General features: G+C 39.5%; 1 protein-coding gene across 1 annotated transcript; it reads right to left on the bottom strand.

Annotated features, from left to right (window-relative positions):
• Positions 1-1,984: 1,984 nt before the first annotated feature.
• LOC110674336 lies at positions 1,985-4,292 on the bottom strand. The gene is made up of 7 exons (XM_021838632.1): positions 3,954-4,292; positions 3,747-3,895; positions 3,224-3,323; positions 2,765-3,100; positions 2,584-2,698; positions 2,375-2,505; positions 1,985-2,311 (listed from the first exon to the last, which is right to left on the bottom strand). The coding sequence occupies exons 2-7, from the start codon at positions 3,773-3,775 to the stop codon at positions 1,985-1,987; spliced, it is 1,038 nt and encodes a 345-aa protein (XP_021694324.1). The 5' UTR covers positions 3,776-3,895; positions 3,954-4,292.
• Between the last annotated feature and the right edge of the window lie 15,324 nt (positions 4,293-19,616).

Below are 19,616 nucleotides of genomic sequence, written 5' to 3'. Positions count from 1 at the left end.
TAGCCGCAGGTTCCAGCACCTCGCTGATTGCCGGAGGCCATATATATTTCTTCGCAACCTGCAGACTAAAAGCTCTTGACCTTTCTTCGCGAATCCTGGAGGTTGTCTCATAAAGATTTCCTCGCCGAGTGAACCGTGCAGATAGGCGGCTCCACGGTCCATTGTGCATTGTGGATCCTTCATGGCTTCTCCGTAGTTGCTAGGTTCCTCGAATGCACAGGACGCCTGTTCAATCACACTTCCCAACACGTAATCTTCAAAACGCTGCGGTTGTACACCACGGGTTGACCGACTTGAACGCCGATCGACTTCCTGATCACCATCTACAGATTCAGCATCTTCGTAGAGAGAATCATCTTTCAGCGGATCACGGTCTTTCGAAGATTCGCCCTGCGGAACGGATTCTCGCTCATCCTGCACTGAATCCTTCCGACGAGATTCGGAGTTCGCGTCTCCGTTCAGCGGGACCTCAACGGACAACGATCCGTTGCCCAACTCCATTAAGCACGCATCTCTGCTGACGATTACTGTGCCCGTGTCACGGTCAAGGAACCGGTACCCCTTGTGCTCCATGGAGTACCCGACGAACACCAGCTTCCGTGCCTTACTGTCCATCTTCAAACGCTTCGTCGCCGGAACGTGCACATACGCCTCACTTCCAAAAACTCGCAGGTGTGACTTCCGTCCCCACCACAATTTGTAAGGCGTCTCTCCGATCGATTTGGACAGCAGCCGATTCTGGAGATAGATGGCTCTAATCCGGCGTCAATCAGCATACAGGTGGCCATCTCGGTGCTCGTTCTATTCTTTCGCTCAGCCACGCCGTTTTGCTGAGTAGAATAAGGAGTGGTTAACTGCGGTTTTATTCCCTCTTTGCGGTAAAACTTCCGCAGCTCCTTGTTATCGAATTCTCCTTGTCCATCCGAGCGCACTACAGCGGGCTTGCAGCCGAAGATATTTTCTGCCCAACGGACGTAGCCTCAGATTTGTGCTTGAGCAAGTACGTCACGGTGAAGCGACTGTAGTTGTCGATAACCCGATCAACTAGTGTTACAATTTGTTTATAGATCTTTATCCAGCGATGGCGATCGCCAACGATTCAAAACGAATCGATGTCGATCGCTATAGAAAATTACTGACTGGTAGACCGGGAACGTGTATAACGTAGCGGTTGCCGCTCGGTGTCTCATTCTTCATGGGACCGCATAGATCCATATGAACTATGTCCAAAACACGTTTCGATTTCCGCTCGACGACCTCTCAGCATACGCTCTGTGGCGGCCCAATCGCGGTGGCCGAACCGGCAATGCCACTGATGCTGACAGTTCTCTCGATGCTGATTCTCGGTTGCCTTCATTCTTGCACCCGGTATGCGTAGGTGGTACAATCCTCCGTCGCAGGATCCAGTCACGACCGTATCGCCGTGTGTGTCGTCGATCTAGCAATTTTCTTTTCCGAAACACACACTCATGTTCTTTTGCGCTAGCTTGCTAACCGAAACGAGGCAAGATCCGGTACGAATTTCATGTCACAAATATCGATCCGAACCATATTCTCGCACTCATCGTACCCGTAAAGCACTCCGCGGCCTTCACCGAGTATTTGCGTTTTCTATCCGTCGGCCATAGTAATCCAGCCAGAGGGATGACGTTCTATTTTTTTACTACACGCTAACTTGAAAGTACCCTTTAATGGGTACTTTCGTACCCATTTTCCTCTAAAGTGGCTTAACCCATTAAAAGAGTAAATCCCGTTTACTCATTAATGGGTATGGGAGCCGAACTTCAAAACAAGGGTATTTTATACCCTTGCGATGTCAACAAAAAATGGGTAAAAAACGCCATTTTTATTTTTATTTATTATCCAGGTTAGGTTGAAATTCAGATATTAAAATAAACAAAAAATAATTTAAAAACATTTCTAAATTTTCTGATAACGTTTATTTCATTTATTGTGCAGCACTTTAATACATTTCGTGCAATTTTCAAATTATTTCTGCCTTGCACGACTCTTGGATCGTAGCGCACAATTTGTTGACGATCTGTCGTGTGCTATGCTGCTTGACTTTGTAGCAAGAAATTTCAATCAAGTCGTGAAGTTTTTGGAGCACAGGAGGAACTGGAAGTCTGAAGACAGCGAAACTCTTAAAAAGAACATCCACAGCTTGTACTGAACTGTCTCCACATTTGACCAAGTGGCCTTGAATGAACAAATGATACTCGCCACCCTTGCAAATCATATGTGGAGCGACAGGTTCATGATTATAGGCCACATATCTGGCCAGCTGTTCTTCCATGGATGTTTCTGTGTCCTAGAAGTAAAAGGAGGCAAACATAAATACATAAATTATTTGGGGAAAATTAAAAACTTTTACCGGTACAAAGCGGATAAGATCAGCAGCTAGTTGCTCTTCTACGCTGAGTCCATTGTTTGGTCCTCTTTCTTGGCTTTTCAAACCTCTGTGCTTCAGATGCAACAAAATCCGCAAGCAGCCACGAAGATTGTCTGAATTTAAATAACCGTTATTCAATATTTATTATTTTGATTTATGCGGCAAAATATTGTTTAAATATAAATACTAACCATCCGGAATTGCAGAGAACATTTCTGGTTCAATCATCAGCCCACGGACGAAAACAGGAACGAGATTACTATTTTTGTCATAGTTTGGTGTCATGCGCTCATATGCTTTTTGAATCTGTAATGCAGGTGTAGAATGAAAAATTAAAGATAATTTTCAAAACATAGATATGAAGATACATACCAAAAGTCCATCAAATGATTTGAAATGCGGAAATGTTTGAAGAATGAAATCGAATGGCTTCTTATCTTGCAGCATCATGATGTGAAGAGTGTGCGTTTTATCCATGAACTTTACGATTGTATTGAAATTGGCGGCTGTAGCTTCCTTGTGAGCACATTCTTCAGCTAGCTCAACTATTCCAGTCGGAATGCTACTGACTTTGTCAGCTTTTTTCTTATGAGTGTATTTTCGGTCTTCGGCCTTAAGCTTTTTGGCTTTGTTCCGTAAGTGAGTATGAATGAGTCCCGAATGTTCATGATTTGGTCCTTTGCCTCCATTTCTCCAAAAAAAGTATGACTAAAATCAAATGAAAAAAGATATATTATTAGTTATCACATGTCGTACTACAATCTACTGCATCGTACTACAAAGATTATCACCTCAAAGATTATAATTATAATGTAATGTTTAGATACTTACATGGTCGGGAGAGTTTTCCGTTATTTTTGTGGAAGCCAGTATGGGAAAAGTTTCAATAACTAGCTTTGCCAACGCTTTTTTCTCTTCAGTTGATGGATAACTGAAATGAATGCAAAAATAAATAAACTTTAAAAACGGGATCAGAAAAAGGTAATAAAAATGTGTTTCAATTTTTTTAGGGCTGGTAGCGGATGACTGCTTTTTAAAATAGAAACTGAGACAAAAAATAAACCGAATGGGAGCAACAAAAAACAAGACCGAGCAGGGATCAAAAAGATACTCTATTTTTTTTTAAGAATGCAACTTATAATTCTAAAAGAACTATCCTAGAAACTATTCTAGACTCTACTTCGAATTTCTTCAGAAATACATCTAAACATTCCTTCGCAAATTTCTCAAGAATAGCTAGAGTTCATTCAATGATTCTTCAATAGATTTTATTTGAATTGATTTATATGAAATTTTAAACCTTCCTTCCTTAAATGTTTAGTTGTTTAATGGATCTCGTGTATAATATACTTACATTTTCTCGTTCAGCAGTTTCGATACCATATTATTACAAAGAACTCGAACCACTGACAACAGTTCAGTATGTGTCGGTACATTTCCAGCATCAATTTTAGTGTAAATTATTTTTCGACAAGTAGCATCTCGTTCCAGGGTTTGTCGGATCTAAGGCAGGGCAAGATATAGTAACGTTTCTGTGCAGTCTCATATGATATTAACTTACTGTTACAGCTTCACTCGGAGACTCAGTTAATCTTCGTGATGGTCCAGCTTGGGTAGGGTTTGTGTCCGATGTATTGTCATGATGAGCTTTTTTCAGTTTTGCTACCACGGTTAGAATTACCACTTGCGGGCCTTTTTCAATTATTCCAATTTCCTCTAAAACTGTCTCAGTTATGTAGACCAATGAAGCGTTGGTAAACTTCTGAGCTGAAAAGTGAAAATAATTGGACTTTAATTATTTTTGTTGATAATAAATCACCAGAGGCTGACAGCTGTGGATATGTTTGGAACCAGCATGGTAAGGGAATCAGAGATTATATGCATCCTGGAAACAAATCGACCCATGAGAGCCTTTTGAAAGTATTTGCGATGTAATTGTTAAAACAATTTCGCCAAGAGCCGGCAGTATGGGTCCTCAACATACGATGTTAGGAAAACGATTCGAAAGTAAAAAAGTCGTTTTGCCTTAAGAGTGCATTTTACACCAGATACCCCTAAAAATGGTGCTAATCAAATTCTGTGAGATTGGTTGTCACCTTGAATTGTGCTAATTTTATTCTGCTGGATTTTTTGATTGGTATAGAGATGCCTCCCTTCCCCCTGGTAATATGAAGATGAATGAAATATGGGCTCATTCACAAATTTTATACGCTGCAGGGGATGGATGCCCGAGCAGGAAATGAACTATGTTATACAAAATTTTTAGAATAATTAAAAAAAAAGCCTTATAAGGGGTCGGTGGCTGTAAAAATTGATCATGTTCTGCGTTATGAAATTTGTGAATGAAGCCAATAAGGGAAATCCGACTTACTATTGGACACGTTTGTATAAAGTTTCATATTTTGATTATTTTTTTTTTGTTTCTTATGATTTTGAAATAATAACATATACGATAAAAAGTTTACATTAGATTCAGATATATTTACAAATTTTCTTATCTTTACGTTAATTACATACTAGAGATAACTTATATAATCTACTTAATTACATTTCCTTTGTCTTATTCATTATATTTTAAACTAATGTAATAATAATCGTCATTTGCATTATGGAAACGCCACAGACTGTAACATTTTTTAGAAGAAACTTTGTCCATAGATGTACGAATAACTTTATTCGTAATTTCTGTCTTATAACTGAATATTGAGTCGCTCAACTCAATTACATTTAACACTTGTATAAAACATATAAACTCCTTTTGGATTTTCAAGATATTATTCAGTATACCATAGTTTTGGCCATTGTACGTTACATATTTTACAACAAGACCCGACCGAAAAGTTACGCCATCAATGATCATACAGTTCACATTCTCTATTTCATTTGGAAGATCGAACAATAACAAAGGACATTCCAGAAATTGTTTCTGTGTAATTGTTGATGATTTTACTGTTATTCTATTGATTTCGTAATTGAGCTCGATGATTGATGCGGTTTGCTTCAGGTTGATTCTTTTGGCAAGACTATGAGTAAGATTTCTGAAGTTTCCACAGGTTTTAGTGAGAGATTTTAATTCCTTATATTTTCCTTCGAATTGCAAGCATGCCATATTGGCGATTGGGCCGCTCTGTCTTATGACCATAGGGTAGTGGGACAAATGAAGAACTTTATTTATAGGCTTATCAAATGGGAAGCATTTTTTGAAACACTGATAGAAATGTTCTATAGTTAGCTGTAGATCGTATATCATTTGTGAGTATATTGGAGAACACATAAAAAGTGATTTTCAGCAAACATGAAACTATTTCAAGAGAGTCGCGGTCGAGAATATCAGCAAAAATAAAATTGAATGCACGAAGGAGAAACCATATTTGTGAAGCAAATTGCCTTTGCTTTTCAGAGCTTTACAAGTAAAATTCCCACAAGGCTTATCACGTGATTCAGCACTCCCGTAGTCAAAGCATCCTATCCGGTCATTCAACTTGTTGTCTGATATGAATTTTTTAACATTTACAAAATTGTGCAACAATTTTTTAAGTACCATGCTAACCACTCCTTCCAGTACGTCATGCATAGGGTCGAAAGACAGGTTGTCTGCAAAATGGAACTGCCTTAAGCAATGCAATAAAGGAGGTCGAATGATTCCACACTTTGCTGGAGTTGTTTGACCGTTCCTCAATTCCATGAGATTATTCACACTTTCATGAGTACGCATTGGGTAATAAACGCTGAAATTTCCAGAATGCATAATCGATCTAGAAATATAGCATGCTCTACAAAAAATATTCGATTGTGCAGGCATCAACTCAAAAAGTTCATGGAACGCTGCTGTGTCACCTAACACATGAACTACAGTTGCTCGAAGGGTATAACTTTCATTTTCATTTATTTTAACCACAACCTCGGACTCTGATTCTAGTGCCATTAAATCTTGGAGCAAAGGCTGCAAAATTTTTTCAAACCCGTATTTTTTAACGCATTTTGAGGGTACCACAAGAGCAACGTACACCCTATCAAGACCTGAATTAATCCTTGGATTGAAGTTTTGGACCTTGAAAGTAATCACTGTTAGCTTATGTTTCCCTCTACGTGAGCCCAGTGGTCTGCCTCAACGGAATATAATGAAGCTTGTCCTTTATCGTAGACACTTTAGTCACGGGGTAGTACTTCTTCCGCTCTCCCTTATGTGCTGGCCGGTATCGAATAGTTTTGTTTACTTTCCTTACTCCTAGTTCGATTTCTACCGGCTCTGGTACACTTCGTCCAACTTTACCAGCTAAATAGGACAAATTTACACTAAGATTGACAACGTCTTGAAAAATATTAGACACCTTCAAATCTTCAAGGAGTTTTTGACTGGTCTCATGGTCCAGCATTCCTTTTTCAGAAAGGAAATCAGTGACAAGCTCTACCGAGAATTTCTGATAAGATTCAAGGAGTTCATTACAGAAGTCCATGAAAAATTTCACCTTGACTTCTGTTAGGGCCAAGTCGGAACGTAGCATAGAAACAGCCTTTGCCGCTGTTTCCTTTAACTCCTCCTTCGTAAATCTTGTTCCGGGAACGGAATCATTCGTTCTATCACCCTGATGCACGTCCATCGGCGCATATACCGGTGGGACATCACATATCGAAGAGAATGCTCCCTCGGGTTCTCCAGGGTGTTGCTTAATTACGTGTGCCTTGAGAGTTTTAAACGAATCGAACCACAATAGCACTGCAAATACGACGGTTTATTCCCGCTAGTGTTCAATTTGTGGCCTCTTAAGTGAGTTTTAAATTCTTCCAGACAGGCTGGAATGAACATTGTGCACTCAGGTACAGGACATCGGAATCCTGTAAGAGTAGGCAAATGTTCGGATGGATTGTGGAAAACTGAAACTATGGTAACTTACCTTCCAACTTCCGGAACGTTTCACCATCTACAATTTCTCTGATTATATCCATTTCAAGTGATTTCACTTTCGGCAGCAATTTAGACAACGCTAAAACTCAACGGCACTAGGAAATTGACTTAAATGAAGACTTTTTGCTAATCGCGAAAAGTTCCTTGAAAAATCAAAAACTAAAATGGCGATGTTGATTTTAAACTCGAAGAGTATTGTTTACCCATTATGCACTTCATCAGCAGAACTGCATAATGGGGTAAAATGGCCCATTATTTGGAGCTAGAAAAATACCCATTATTTGACAGCTCAGTACTTGTGAAAAAATGGGTACTTTCAAGTTAGCGTGTATGGAATCTGACAGCTTGAGCTGTGCCTCCTTATCTCGGGAGCATAATTTATACTCCTAAGTCAAATTTCACTCACACATTTATATTTTTCGGATATTTACTTTTTCTTACGAGAGAAAACGGTACAAAACGCACGAAGCGCAATGAAATCTGGTAAAAAGCTGATGATGGTAATGAGCTGCAGAAATGCAAATGTTTCTTCGGATAATCAAACCATAGATACCCAACAGACAAAGAAGGAAGTATGAATCAATTTTTTTAGAATGAATCGCAAGTAATGTGTTGAATTTGTGTGCCGTGGTTCCTTTCCCCACATTCGCACCAGCTACTTTGTTGATGTGCACATTCGTATGGGTGAGCTCCGCTATCGTTTTATAAGAGGCAACAGAAAATGATCATCGTAGCAATCCCTTGAATCTAGCCGTTCAGTTCCAGTGAAGAGTTTACGAGGGGTTGCGCGATGCGAAGATAGGTGCATTGCCTCTCCACAGGTAGAGCTTCTCATCCAGAAGCTTGAAGTGCATCTCTCATAGAAGCAGTTAATGCTTCTCCTCCAAGATCTGTAAGAGCATCTCTCCCAGGAGCTATAAGAACTTCTTTTCCAGAAGCTGGAAAAGCTTCTCTTCTAGAAACTGGAAAATCTTCACTCCCAGAAGCTTAAAGAGCTACTTAGAACTCTTCAAATGATGCCGGAGGGATTTGTGGAAGTAATAAATAAATAATGTATGCGAAAAGGGTAAACAATTATATTTTTTTAGGAAATTGGTGAGTAATACCATTGAAGTCCTTCGACTCTCTGATGAAAGCTCAAGCTACGCCCATGGCAACCGTGGCAGACGACTTCCCTTCAGGTTCACGCTGGAAGTAAATTTATCTTCCGGTCCCATTTTGAACAGCTGCCACGGATGAGGTTGACGCTGATGATGAAAGAAGACACCATTTTGGATGATGGCTGGAGTGTTTAGGTAAGGATACGCGTGGGTTCAGACAGTTTTTCGCAATTAGCATACCTTAGGGCGATGAATTGCGGTATTCAAGTTCAGGTCGACAGACTTTGAATAGCCTAAATCCGAGACTTCAATCGTCCAATCATACGCCTAACATGTCCACAAGCTTTAATTATCCATCTTGTAGATTGTTTATCATTTATTTCTGGTGCTTTGAGGAGAACTTTTCCAGGAAATGCTTTCGAAGAAAGCATATAACGTCCAATTCCTCTCGTAGTCTTACCGAACAACAAGAAAAATGACCACCTAACGAATCAACACTACAACCGTGAGCGACCATTGGCTCAACAACCGAACCGAAACCGGCAAAAAATGGGTGGCAAAATAAGCTTGAAAAATTTTCCCGGGCTTCACTTTCACGATCCTTTGGGTGCTGCTCCGGTACTAAAGTGTCCATGTTGGTCTTCTACTTGTTCGTCTTAGCTTTGGTCATCGTCATCGTCTTGGAGGCCAGAGGATTCCACATCACGAAACCAACAACTCTTTCCGTTCGCCTAGCGCTCCTCGTAGACAGTAGAAGTGGTTCCGTTGCGAGGAAAGAAATAAAGTCAGACATATTGCGTCTATCATATTTCATGAGATAAGATGAGGGAATTAAGAGTCGTGCCAAGATAAGATGCGGAGGAAATCATAAATATACATTTGTGCTCTGGTTGGCTCACCGGTTCTCTGTGTGCGGGCGAAAGTGCTCGAGTTTTCTTCGCGTGTTTCTTTTAACTACTACCTCACGTCCGACTGTGGGTCTGTCTGTCTGTCTCGGTCTGCCTTGTGGTGCTTCTTCAATCGCAGAAAGGAAATATCATTTGGAGCAAGGACTCGGAAGAAAATGAGAGAGGAAGTGCTGCAAGAGGAAAACTATGAAGTGGTTCTGCTTCTTCATTAGGACAACAGAAGCGGAGCAAGGACCCTGACGAAAGCTATGATGTTGAAGTCAATCCGAAAAAAGCAGTTTTTTTTTCAGAAAAATATGTTTTCCCACAAACATAAAATTTCAGGTTCTTTACTAAAGCTTCTTATTCAGAATATTGCAAGTTTCTCTTCACTAGCTTTGAACATTTCTTTGTCAGAAGCTGGTCAGTTCAAGAATCTTGAAACCTTCTTTTCCAGAAGCTAGATGGCTGCTCTTCAGCAGCTGGACAGATTCTCTTCCAGAAGCTGGAAAGGTTCTCTAAAAGAAGCTGGAAAGCTTCTCTTCCAGAATCTGGAAAGCTTCTATTCCAAAAGCTAGAAGGATGCACTACTTCAGCTGAAAAGTTTCTCTTACAGATGCCAGATTTAAACCAGCCTTTGGCTGAAACTCTCTCTAATAAAATTAATATTTAAAAAAATCTTAAAGACGCCGGTAGAGCTTTTTAACCAGAAGCTGTAGTTCTTCTCATATAAAGGCGGCAAAGCTGAAAAAATCTTATCTTCCAGAATCTGGGAAGCTCCTCTTTCAAAAGCTAGAAAGCTCCTCTTCCAGAATCTGGAAAGTTCCTCTTTCGAAACTGAAAATCTTCTCTTCCAGAAGCTGGAAAGCTCCTCTTCCAGAAGCTGGAAAGCTTCTTTTTAAGAAGCTAGAAAGCTCCTCTTCCAGAAGCTGGAAAACTCCACTTTCAGAAGCTTAAAATCTTCTCTTCCAGAAGCTGAAAAGCTCCTCTTCCAGAAGCTGGAGAACGCCACTTTCAGCAGCTTAAAATCTTCTCTCCCAGAAGCTGGAAAACTCTATTTTCAGAAGCTTAAAATCTTCTCTTCCATAATCTGGAAAGCTTCTCTTTCAGAAGCTGGAAAACTCCCCTTTCAGAAATTTAAATCTTTTCTTCCAGAATCTGGAAAGCTTCTCTTTCAGAAGTAAGAAAGCTTCTTTTCCAGAAGCTGGAAATCTTCTTTTCCAGAAGCCGGAAAGCTTCTCTTCCAGAAGCTGGAAAGCTCCGCATCCAGAAGCTGGGAAGCTCCGCATCCAGAAGCTGGAAAGCTCCGCATCCAGAAGCTGGGAAGCTCCTCTTCCAGAAGCTGAAAAGCTTCTCTTCAAGACGCTGAAAAGCTCCTCTTGCAGAACCTGGAAACTCCACTTTCAGAAGTTTAAAATCTTCTCTTCCAAAAGCTGAAAAGCTCCTCTTCCAGAAGCTGGAAAACTCCACTTTTAGAAGCCTCAAATCTTCTCTTCCAGAATCTGGAAAGCTTCTCTTTCAGAAGTTAGAAACCTTCTTTTCCAGAAGCTGGAAATCTTCTCTTTCAAAAGCTGGAACTCTTCTCTTCCAGAATCTGTAGAGCTTCTCTTTAAGAAGTTGGAAGCTCCTCTTCCAGAAGCTGGAAAGTTCAACTTCCAGAAGCTGTAATTCTTCTCTTCCAGAAGATGGAAATCTTCTCTTCCAGAAATTAGAGAGCTTCTCTTTAGGAAGCTGGAAAGCTTCTTTTCCAAGAGCTGGAAAGTTTCTCTTCCAGAAGCTGGAAAGCTTCTCTTCCAGAAGCTGGAAAAATTCTCTTCCAGAAAATGAAAATCTTTTCTCCCTGCATCTGTAAAGCTTCTCTTCCAGAAGCTGGAAAGCTACACTTCCAGAAGCAAGAAATATTACTTTCCAGAAGCTGGAAATCTTTTCATTCAGAAACTGGGAAGTTTATCTTCCAGAAGTCAGAAAGCTTTTCTTAAGGAAGCTGGAAAGCTTCTCTTCCAGAAGCCGGAAAGCTCCTCTTTTAGAAGTCGGAGAGCTTCTCTTCCAGAAGCTGGAAAGTTCTACAGATAGAAGCTGGAAAGTTCTACAGATAGAAGCTGGAAATCTTCTTTCCCAGAAGCTGGAAATCTAATTTTCCAAAAGCTGAAAAACTTGTCTTCCAGAAGCTGGAAAGCTTCTCTTCCAGAAGCTGGTAAGCTCCGCATCCAGAATTTGAGAAGCTCTTCTTCCAGAAGCTGGAAAGCTCCTCTTACAGAAGCTGGAAAGCTCCTCTTCCAGAAGCTGAAAATCTTCTCTTTCGGAAGCTGGAACACTCCACTTTCAGAAGCTTTAAATCTTCTCTTCCAGAATCTGGAAAGCTTCTCTTTCAGAAGTAAGAAAGCTTCTTTTCCAGAAGCTGGAAATCTTCTCTTCGAGAAGATGATAATCTTTTATTCCATAAGGTGGAAAGCTTCTCTTCCAGAAACTGGAAAGCTTCTCTTCCAGAAGATGGAAAGCTTCTCTTTCAAAAGCTGGAGCTCTTCTCTTCCAGAATCTGTAAATCTTCTCTTTGAAAAGCTTGAGCTCGTCTTCCAGAAGCTGGAAAGTTCAACTTCCAGAAGCTGGAATTCTTCTCTTCCAAAAGCTGGAAAGTTTCTCTTCCAGATGCCTGAAATCTTCTCTTCCAGAAGCTGGAAATCTTATCTTCCTAGAGCTAGAAAGCTCCACTTTCAGAAGCAAGAAATCTTCCCTTCCAGAACCTGGAAAGCTTCTCCTCCAGAATATGGAAAGCTTCTTTTCAATAAGTTGGAAGCTTCTATTCCAGAAGGTGGAAAGCTACTCTTCTAGGAGCATGCAAGTTTTTTTTATCATAAACGGAAAAGCTGCCATTCCAGAAGATTGGAAGTTTCTCCTCCAGAAGCTGGGAAGCTCCTCTTCCAGCAGTTGGAAAGCTTTTCGTCCAGCAGCTGAAAACTTTTCTCCTCAAAGCGTGAAAGCCTATCTTCCAGAAGTTGGAATTCTTTTTCTTGAGAAACTAGAAATCTTCTTCACTTGAAGCTTGAAGCTTCTTCTCCAGATGCTGGAAAGCTTCTTCTTTAGAAGCTTGAAACCTTCTTCATTAAAGTCTTGAAAGCTTTTTCTCCAGAAGCTTGAAAAATTCTTCTGCAGAAGCTTGAAAGCTTCTCCTGCAAAAGCTTGGAAGCTTCTTCACCAGAAACCTGAAAGCTTCTTCTAAATGAGGACCCTTCTCTTCCAGAAACTTTACAGCTTCCAGAATCTTGAATGCTTCATTCGCATTAAATTGAAGCTTTTTCTCGAGAATTTCGAAAGCTTCTCTTTCAGAAGTCTGAAAGCTTTTTTCCTGAATCTGTTCATCAAATTGAAGATTTCAAATTTTGAAGCTTTTTTCCAGAAGTTTAAAAGCTTCTCTTTCAGAAGCTGGAATGCTTCATCTCCTGAAGCTTGAATGATTCTTCTCAAGAAACTTGAAAGTTTAAAAGCTTAAAAGCTTCCTTTCAAGAAGCTTGAAAACTCCTTCTCCAGAAGCTTGAAGGATTCTTCTCCAGAAGCTTGAAAGCTTCTTCTCTAGGAGCTTGAAAGCTTCTTCTCCAGATGTTTGAAATCTTTTACTAACAAGCTTCAAACTTCTTTCTTAAGAAAAATCAACTACAGAAAGATAATTTCTTCTCCGAAATTCATAGGCTTTTTCACTCAGTCATAATCCTCAAAATATTACCCTGCTTTGCTTCTGACATTGATGTTGTGCATTGAAACGTTGGCCTTCAATTGCGAATAAAAAGATATCCTCCCTGCACAACTTTCTCCCCGGCAATCAGTGTCCCCCTTGGCGAATTCCCTTGAATCAATTGCGACTCAAATCAATAGCGTTCAAATCACCGTCACTAAACTTATTTATCGGACTCACTGCTGCTCCGATTCGCCCACAATCTCCGGGCTGCTTCTAATCCCACCCGATGGCAAATGTTCGACCCCCACACGTTCGTCCTATTTCCTCGGTACAAAACATACACTCAACATGACACAATATTGGATGCAATTACTTAAACCTTCTTTGCGAGCGCACACACTAAGTGCGACGGATGCAACCTGCCTGATTCAATATGGTCTCCGTCACTGCGAGGATGCACACCAGCAGGGCTGGTGGCAGGACTCTGAAAAGTCTTTAAATTTTATGGAAGGTCTCTATAGTAGCTTTTGAAAGATAATGCAATCTAAAGACTCTTCATATCCACTTTTTGCAGCGAATGCTGATTAGAGATACCTAAAAGTCTATAAGGAACTTTTCCAGATATCTCGATCAATGATTGTTGAGTTTCTCCAGAAAGAAATCCAGAAATTTGAAAAGTAATTTCTGGTCATAAATTCTAGAAAAAGGTTTTTAGTTTGAATTTAGTTTGATTTTTTTTTTTTTGTTTTTCTTGGCTGCTGTATCGTCTCTTTTTTTATAGCATAAATTCTCCTAATTTCATATTTGAAATGCACTCAGTCGCTACCAGCCCTGCACGTGACACCAACCGGGAAGAAGGAAGCAGGGGAGTCCTCCGCTCATCGCTAGGGAACTTTCCGAAGAACAGCACACGGGGAGGAACTTTGTTTGTCATTAGAGAAGCGGAAAGCACAAAACGGCGAAATGGCACTCTTCGCTTCGCTGTGTCCCTTTGCCAGGAGGATGTGTCGTCCTCGATTCTCTCGATGTGGGACCGTAAACATGTTGTGTTGATGGGTGCATTGCGAGCATTACCTCACACATGTGCTGTATCCATACGAAGGATGACGATGCGAAAGACGACGACGAAGGTGGAGGCGGCGGCAAATTAAGCTTGCTTCAGAGAACATAATTATTGCCATTCTCGCTATGTGTGCTCTGCTCACGCAAGCTGACACTGGCATTGCAGTTAGGGGCATGCGATATGCATATTTTTTTCATGTTACGAAATTAACGATACATGAAATTTACCTGGCCCCCTGTTACCTGAGTGATTAGAGTGTGCGGCTACAAAGCAGACATGCTGAAGGTGTCTGGGTTCGATTCCCAGTCGGTCCAGGATATTTTTGCAATGGAATGTTCTTTGACTTCTGTGGGCATAGAGTATCATCGTACTTGCCACAGGATATACGGAAGCGCAAATGGCATCTTTGACTTAGAAAACTTTCAGTTAATAACTGTAGAAGTGCTCATTGAAAACTATGCTGAGAAGCAGACTCTGTCCCAGTTAGGACGTAATGCCAAAAAGAAGAAGAAAAAGAATCGGAAGATCGTCGTTAACTTTTTGCCTGGTGGGAAATTTGTCATTCTCTGAAAAAAAAAAAGATGTTTGACTTTTTGTTCCTTCATTTTTGTTCTTCGGTCTTTTGTCCCTTCGATCTTTTATCTAGCGGCTTTCTGTCCATTGGACCTTATGTCATAGATGCTTCTTCGTAAGCCTCAATGAAATATATCGAAAAAAATAGATGTAAATCATACAAAGATTTTCAAATATTAGTCTAGGAATTCTCGTTTATTTAAATTCGAATATCCAAGTGACAAGGAAAATACTTGAAGATATACACTCATACCTCCATGAGGGAACCGTCGAATCATGAAAATATAGGAACAGAAATTCTTTGGAAAGCTCCCCAAATTCAACAGAAAACATATTAATGACTTCTGGCGACATTCCGGCTCTGTGTTGCCCTCAGGGAATAATTCTGAAACCTTCCTTGCGACACATCAAACTTCATGGTTTTGCAAAACATGTCCAATAGAAAGCATTTCAATGACTTGTGGTGGTGGTGGCATATTCAGAGGATGTGGTGCCCTCAGAAAGTAGCCACTATTAACATAAATTTGTTTTGCAAAATCACGAAGTCTGTTGGCCGATATTGTCAAAAGTTATTGAAATGTCTTTTATTCAGCTTGTCTTACAAAACCTTCAAAAACGGTGAGTTGCAAGAAAGGAGTCACAATTTTTCTAAAAATGATAACTTATCAGAGGACACCACACCCCCGGAACATGCCAGTATGTGGCCAATATTGCCTGAAATTGATGTGTCACAAGAAAAGTTCAATAACATATCATGATGATGTTGTCCTCCTCTACCAGGGATTCCTGGGTATCCTTAACCAATTGTTTGCCCTCTAGATGGTCAGAATCAATCTGAAATTATGTTTGAGCAATTTTAGACCAGCCAGAAAATCAACAACAAAACATTCGTGTCACACAACAGGCTTGTAGAGCTATATAAGTATCCAGGACTTCCAGAACCTGTTCAGGGGCATCTGTACCACCGAAGCGTGTCTATTTTGAAAACATAAGCAGTTTAAAGTTCAGAATGCCTCTGGAAAAATATGATCTTTTGTTAATTGAAATTATGCCTTACGCCATACCTACATCCGCCCCCAGAAAAAAGGTGAGGGTCAAGAACCAATCCCAGGCATTGCTTCTAGCAACTCTTCTTCTTGAAGTAGCTTCAAAAAGTTCGTAATTCAGTTGATTAGTTTCTGAGAACGAGTCATTTGAAGCACGCAAGTCTTGTTCCGGTTTGACCGTCAGTTCATAAAAACTGCTAAAGTAAAATTCACCTAGAGTAAGTGTACCAGTTATGGACATAGTGGTTCCCTATTTCGCCATACGTGATAATTTCAATGTCTTCGAATTTTGAAAATGTGTGTGTGTTGTAATAGTTGGATTTAAGCTATATCTTGATGTTAAAGCATTCAAAAAGACTTAAGGTGACACGGGAGATCGTGTTATTTTCCCTATCTTTTGTCTCACTCTAACAATTATCATCAAAACTTTGTGGAAGCAAATCTCGAGTTTCAGTGAACCGATGAAGCTGAAAATGTATTGGGTTGTGCACTACATAGATAGAATCATAGTGATACATTTTTTGATACAAATGGATGGGGTGATTATGATGACGTCCCGTGCGGCCTTAAATTGTGAAAATTATCAAAATGTCCCCAATGGCCAAATAGGGAACTACTATGGCCATAACTGGTACACTTTCCTGTCGTAACCTGCTGAGGATGGTAAGCATCCTCAGCCAAACCGTCGCAACACTTCCGTTGCTTTCAACTATGACCGATTAAGGACATTATAAAAGGAAGCCAGGAAAATTCTGCACATGTGTGTGTGTGAAAAAGTAATTTTCCATACAGCGAATATATTTGTGGGATGCAATTCATGCTACAAACACAGCTATAACAAACTAGCTGTCAAAGTTTGTTTTGATTTTAGTTTAGACAAAATCACCTAGCAGAACGAAACCGTATTTTCTATGCACTTTCAATGAAATATTTTTTTAAATCCACAAGAAAATCATAGTACGCTTGATTTCAAAAACCTTCTATCAACTGCCATATCAGGTCCGTCGCACTCGGGCTCAGATTGGGTACCACTTCTAGTACTGCATTTCGTCCCTCGGTAGTACAAAAGGTACCCAAGTTTGACAGATCGCAGTACACTTTTCACGGCATTCTAGATTACCTTATGAGCCATAAAATTTTGGGCAACTGCAAGGGACATGGAGGTCTTTAATTTGTCTTTGGCCATATAGTACGCAGCATTGTGAGCTATGTCAAACGTTGATATACGGTATCGTTTGAAAATTTTGAACATTGATTTTTTCTCCCGTACTGATTGCAATACTCGAACCTTATTCTTACTGCATGCAACTTCCACTCCTGTGGCTAACACGGCAGTGCTGCGGAAACTACATTTTGGTTATTTTGATTGCTTTCAGAGTACTTTAAATATGCGGTTCAGATCGATAAAAAATATTTAAATTCATAGTCCTGAAGCTAAAACAGTTACTAATCATGTTAATTGAATAAGATTGCCTCTCTGACGCGAAATTATATCAGCATATCAATTAATATGCCTCAATTATTTAAGAAAGATTTTGGCACCATTGAGCGCTAAGCCACCAATACTACTTCAAAACAACAAGGCAACTGCTGCCGTCGTGAATGTTTTCATTTTGCAAAAACGAAATTGAATGCGAAAATTTAAAGTCAGTTCAACGCGAATTCGTTTGGATTTCCAAGATTTTTACCACGGTGATGGGAAGATTAATAGCCAGAGAGTGCAGTGATTACCTTCATTTCGATTTGTGATTTGTCGGGCTATGTAGAAATGCAGTGTAAACTTCGTTACCGAAGTGGTGTCACAAAATAGAAAGAAGAAGATGGAAGAACAAGCAATTTAACAAGTTGGCACGAATTGTGCCTTTTTGAGTAAATTGAGCGGATTTTATAGTTCTAGTGAGAAGCTGGTTTGATTGTTGGCAAGCAGTAGCAGTTTAACATTTCAATGTGCAGGTAAGAATGATTAAAAATCACATTTTATGCTTGCATATTCTTGCGCGGTTCAAATGTATAAGAAAAGGGGAGGAGAATGGGTGGCAGTGCGATAGGTGCCATTTTGGAAGCCATTTCTGGCTTCTCTTTATAATGTCCTTAACTGTCTCAATTTTTCTTCTGTGATCATTGCATAGTCAGCAGACCTCCCTATGACTGTGTTCGTGATCGTATCACTCGCGAACACACTCTCTCGTTCTGTTCTTTGCTGAAAGAGAGAGAGAGAGAGAAACAGAAACGGCTTCTTCCAACCGAAGTCTACACAGATTCAAATAACGCACCCACTGGAGGGTACATCCAGCGCGATGCTCAATCGAGCGTTATTATTGAAATGGTCCTATTTTCAAATGATGCTTATCGACATCATTTATTTAAGATCAAATTTGAATGTATTTTTTATAGCTTCAATATATTGAAACTTTAAGTATTATATAGAGCTATGAATCCATTACCACAATCCCTCTCACCTCTACTCTACAACAAGATAAGTCACATACAATTTTGTGATATATTTTATTTGTTTCAAGTTAATTTTTTTTTCTGCAACAGTACATTTTCAAACTAGATTTTTTTTTTACTTCTCTGGTTCTATGTCTTGACATTGATGCATAACACAAATTTAGGACAAAGGTAGTCCTTGCCATAAAAACCATTAAGTTTTGTCTTATTGCGTTTAAAAATATACAAATTGTGCTACATAGCAAACCCTGTTGATACTTCAAGAAAAAAGGAATTGAGAAAACAGAGTTAAAAGTTTACAAATTACCTTTAAGAACACAAAACATTTCGCAAATTATATAAGTGTTAAAAATTAAAAAAGTATTGACGAAACAACTTATTCAGGTTACACTGATCAGCTGTTCGAAAAACTCTGTAATAGATCCTGTATATATACCTTATACATATTGCCGTGAATGTTTGCAGCCGTAATCTCGATTTCTTTGTAGAGTATTGCTACTTAACTAATTTTGTTTAAGATATGTTTAGGCATTATGGATTGAAATTCCTTAGCAAACAATCAAGAAAGTTTCTAAAGCATACTCTATTTTAAATTCCTTTCTGCGTTCTGTGATCAAACAAAAGTGGATTCTTAAACCATTCAGTTAAAAAACGATATTAGTGACTAGAGACTTTTTAAACGGTATTCAAATGAACAATTTAATTGTTTTGTTTTAGTTCTACACTATTTTTAATTTTTATCGTTCCGAAATATTTGTTTAGAATGGACCATTTAAATCATCAAGACAACCGCTTTGAAATGCATAGAATGCTCCACCGTAGAACAGACAGAACAGACAGAAATACTGTCACTATGACAAATCCCATATACAGTGATGCCCTTGTTTTGATGCGATGAGTGCTGATCCAAATCCAATTCAAATCCAATCCAAATCCAATCCAAAGCCAATCCAAGCCAATCCAAATCCAATCCAAATCCAATCCAAATCCAATCCAAATCCAATCCAAATCCAATCCAAATCCAATCCAAATCCAATCCAAATCCAATCCAAATCCAATCCAAATCCAATCCAAATCCAATCCAAATCCAATCCAAATCCAATCCAAATCCAATCCAAATCCAATCCAAATCCAATCCAAATCCAATCCAAATCCAATCCAAATCCAATCCAAATCCAATCCAAATCCAATCCAAATCCAATCCAAATCCAATCCAAATCCAATCCAAATCCAATCCAAATCCAATCCAAATCCAATCCAAATCCAATCCAAATCCAATCCAAATCCAATCCAAATCCAATCCAAATCCAATCCAAATCCAATCCAAATCCAATCCAAATCCAATCCAAATCCAATCCAAATCCAATCCAAATCCAATCCAAATCCAATCCAAATCCAATCCAAATCCAATCCAAATCCAATCCAAATCCAATCCAAATCCAATCCAAATCCAATCCAAATCCAATCCAAATCCAATCCAAATCCAATCCAAATCCAATCCAAATCCAATCCAAATCCAATCCAAATC

The sequence above is a fragment of the Aedes aegypti genome, chromosome 1 (genome assembly GCF_002204515.2).
Source record: "Aedes aegypti strain LVP_AGWG chromosome 1, AaegL5.0 Primary Assembly, whole genome shotgun sequence".
NCBI classification, from domain to species: Eukaryota; Metazoa; Arthropoda; class Insecta; order Diptera; family Culicidae; genus Aedes; species Aedes aegypti.
The sequence above is the reverse complement of the archived record's forward strand: the minus strand, read 5'-3'. Positions and strand labels throughout refer to the sequence as shown.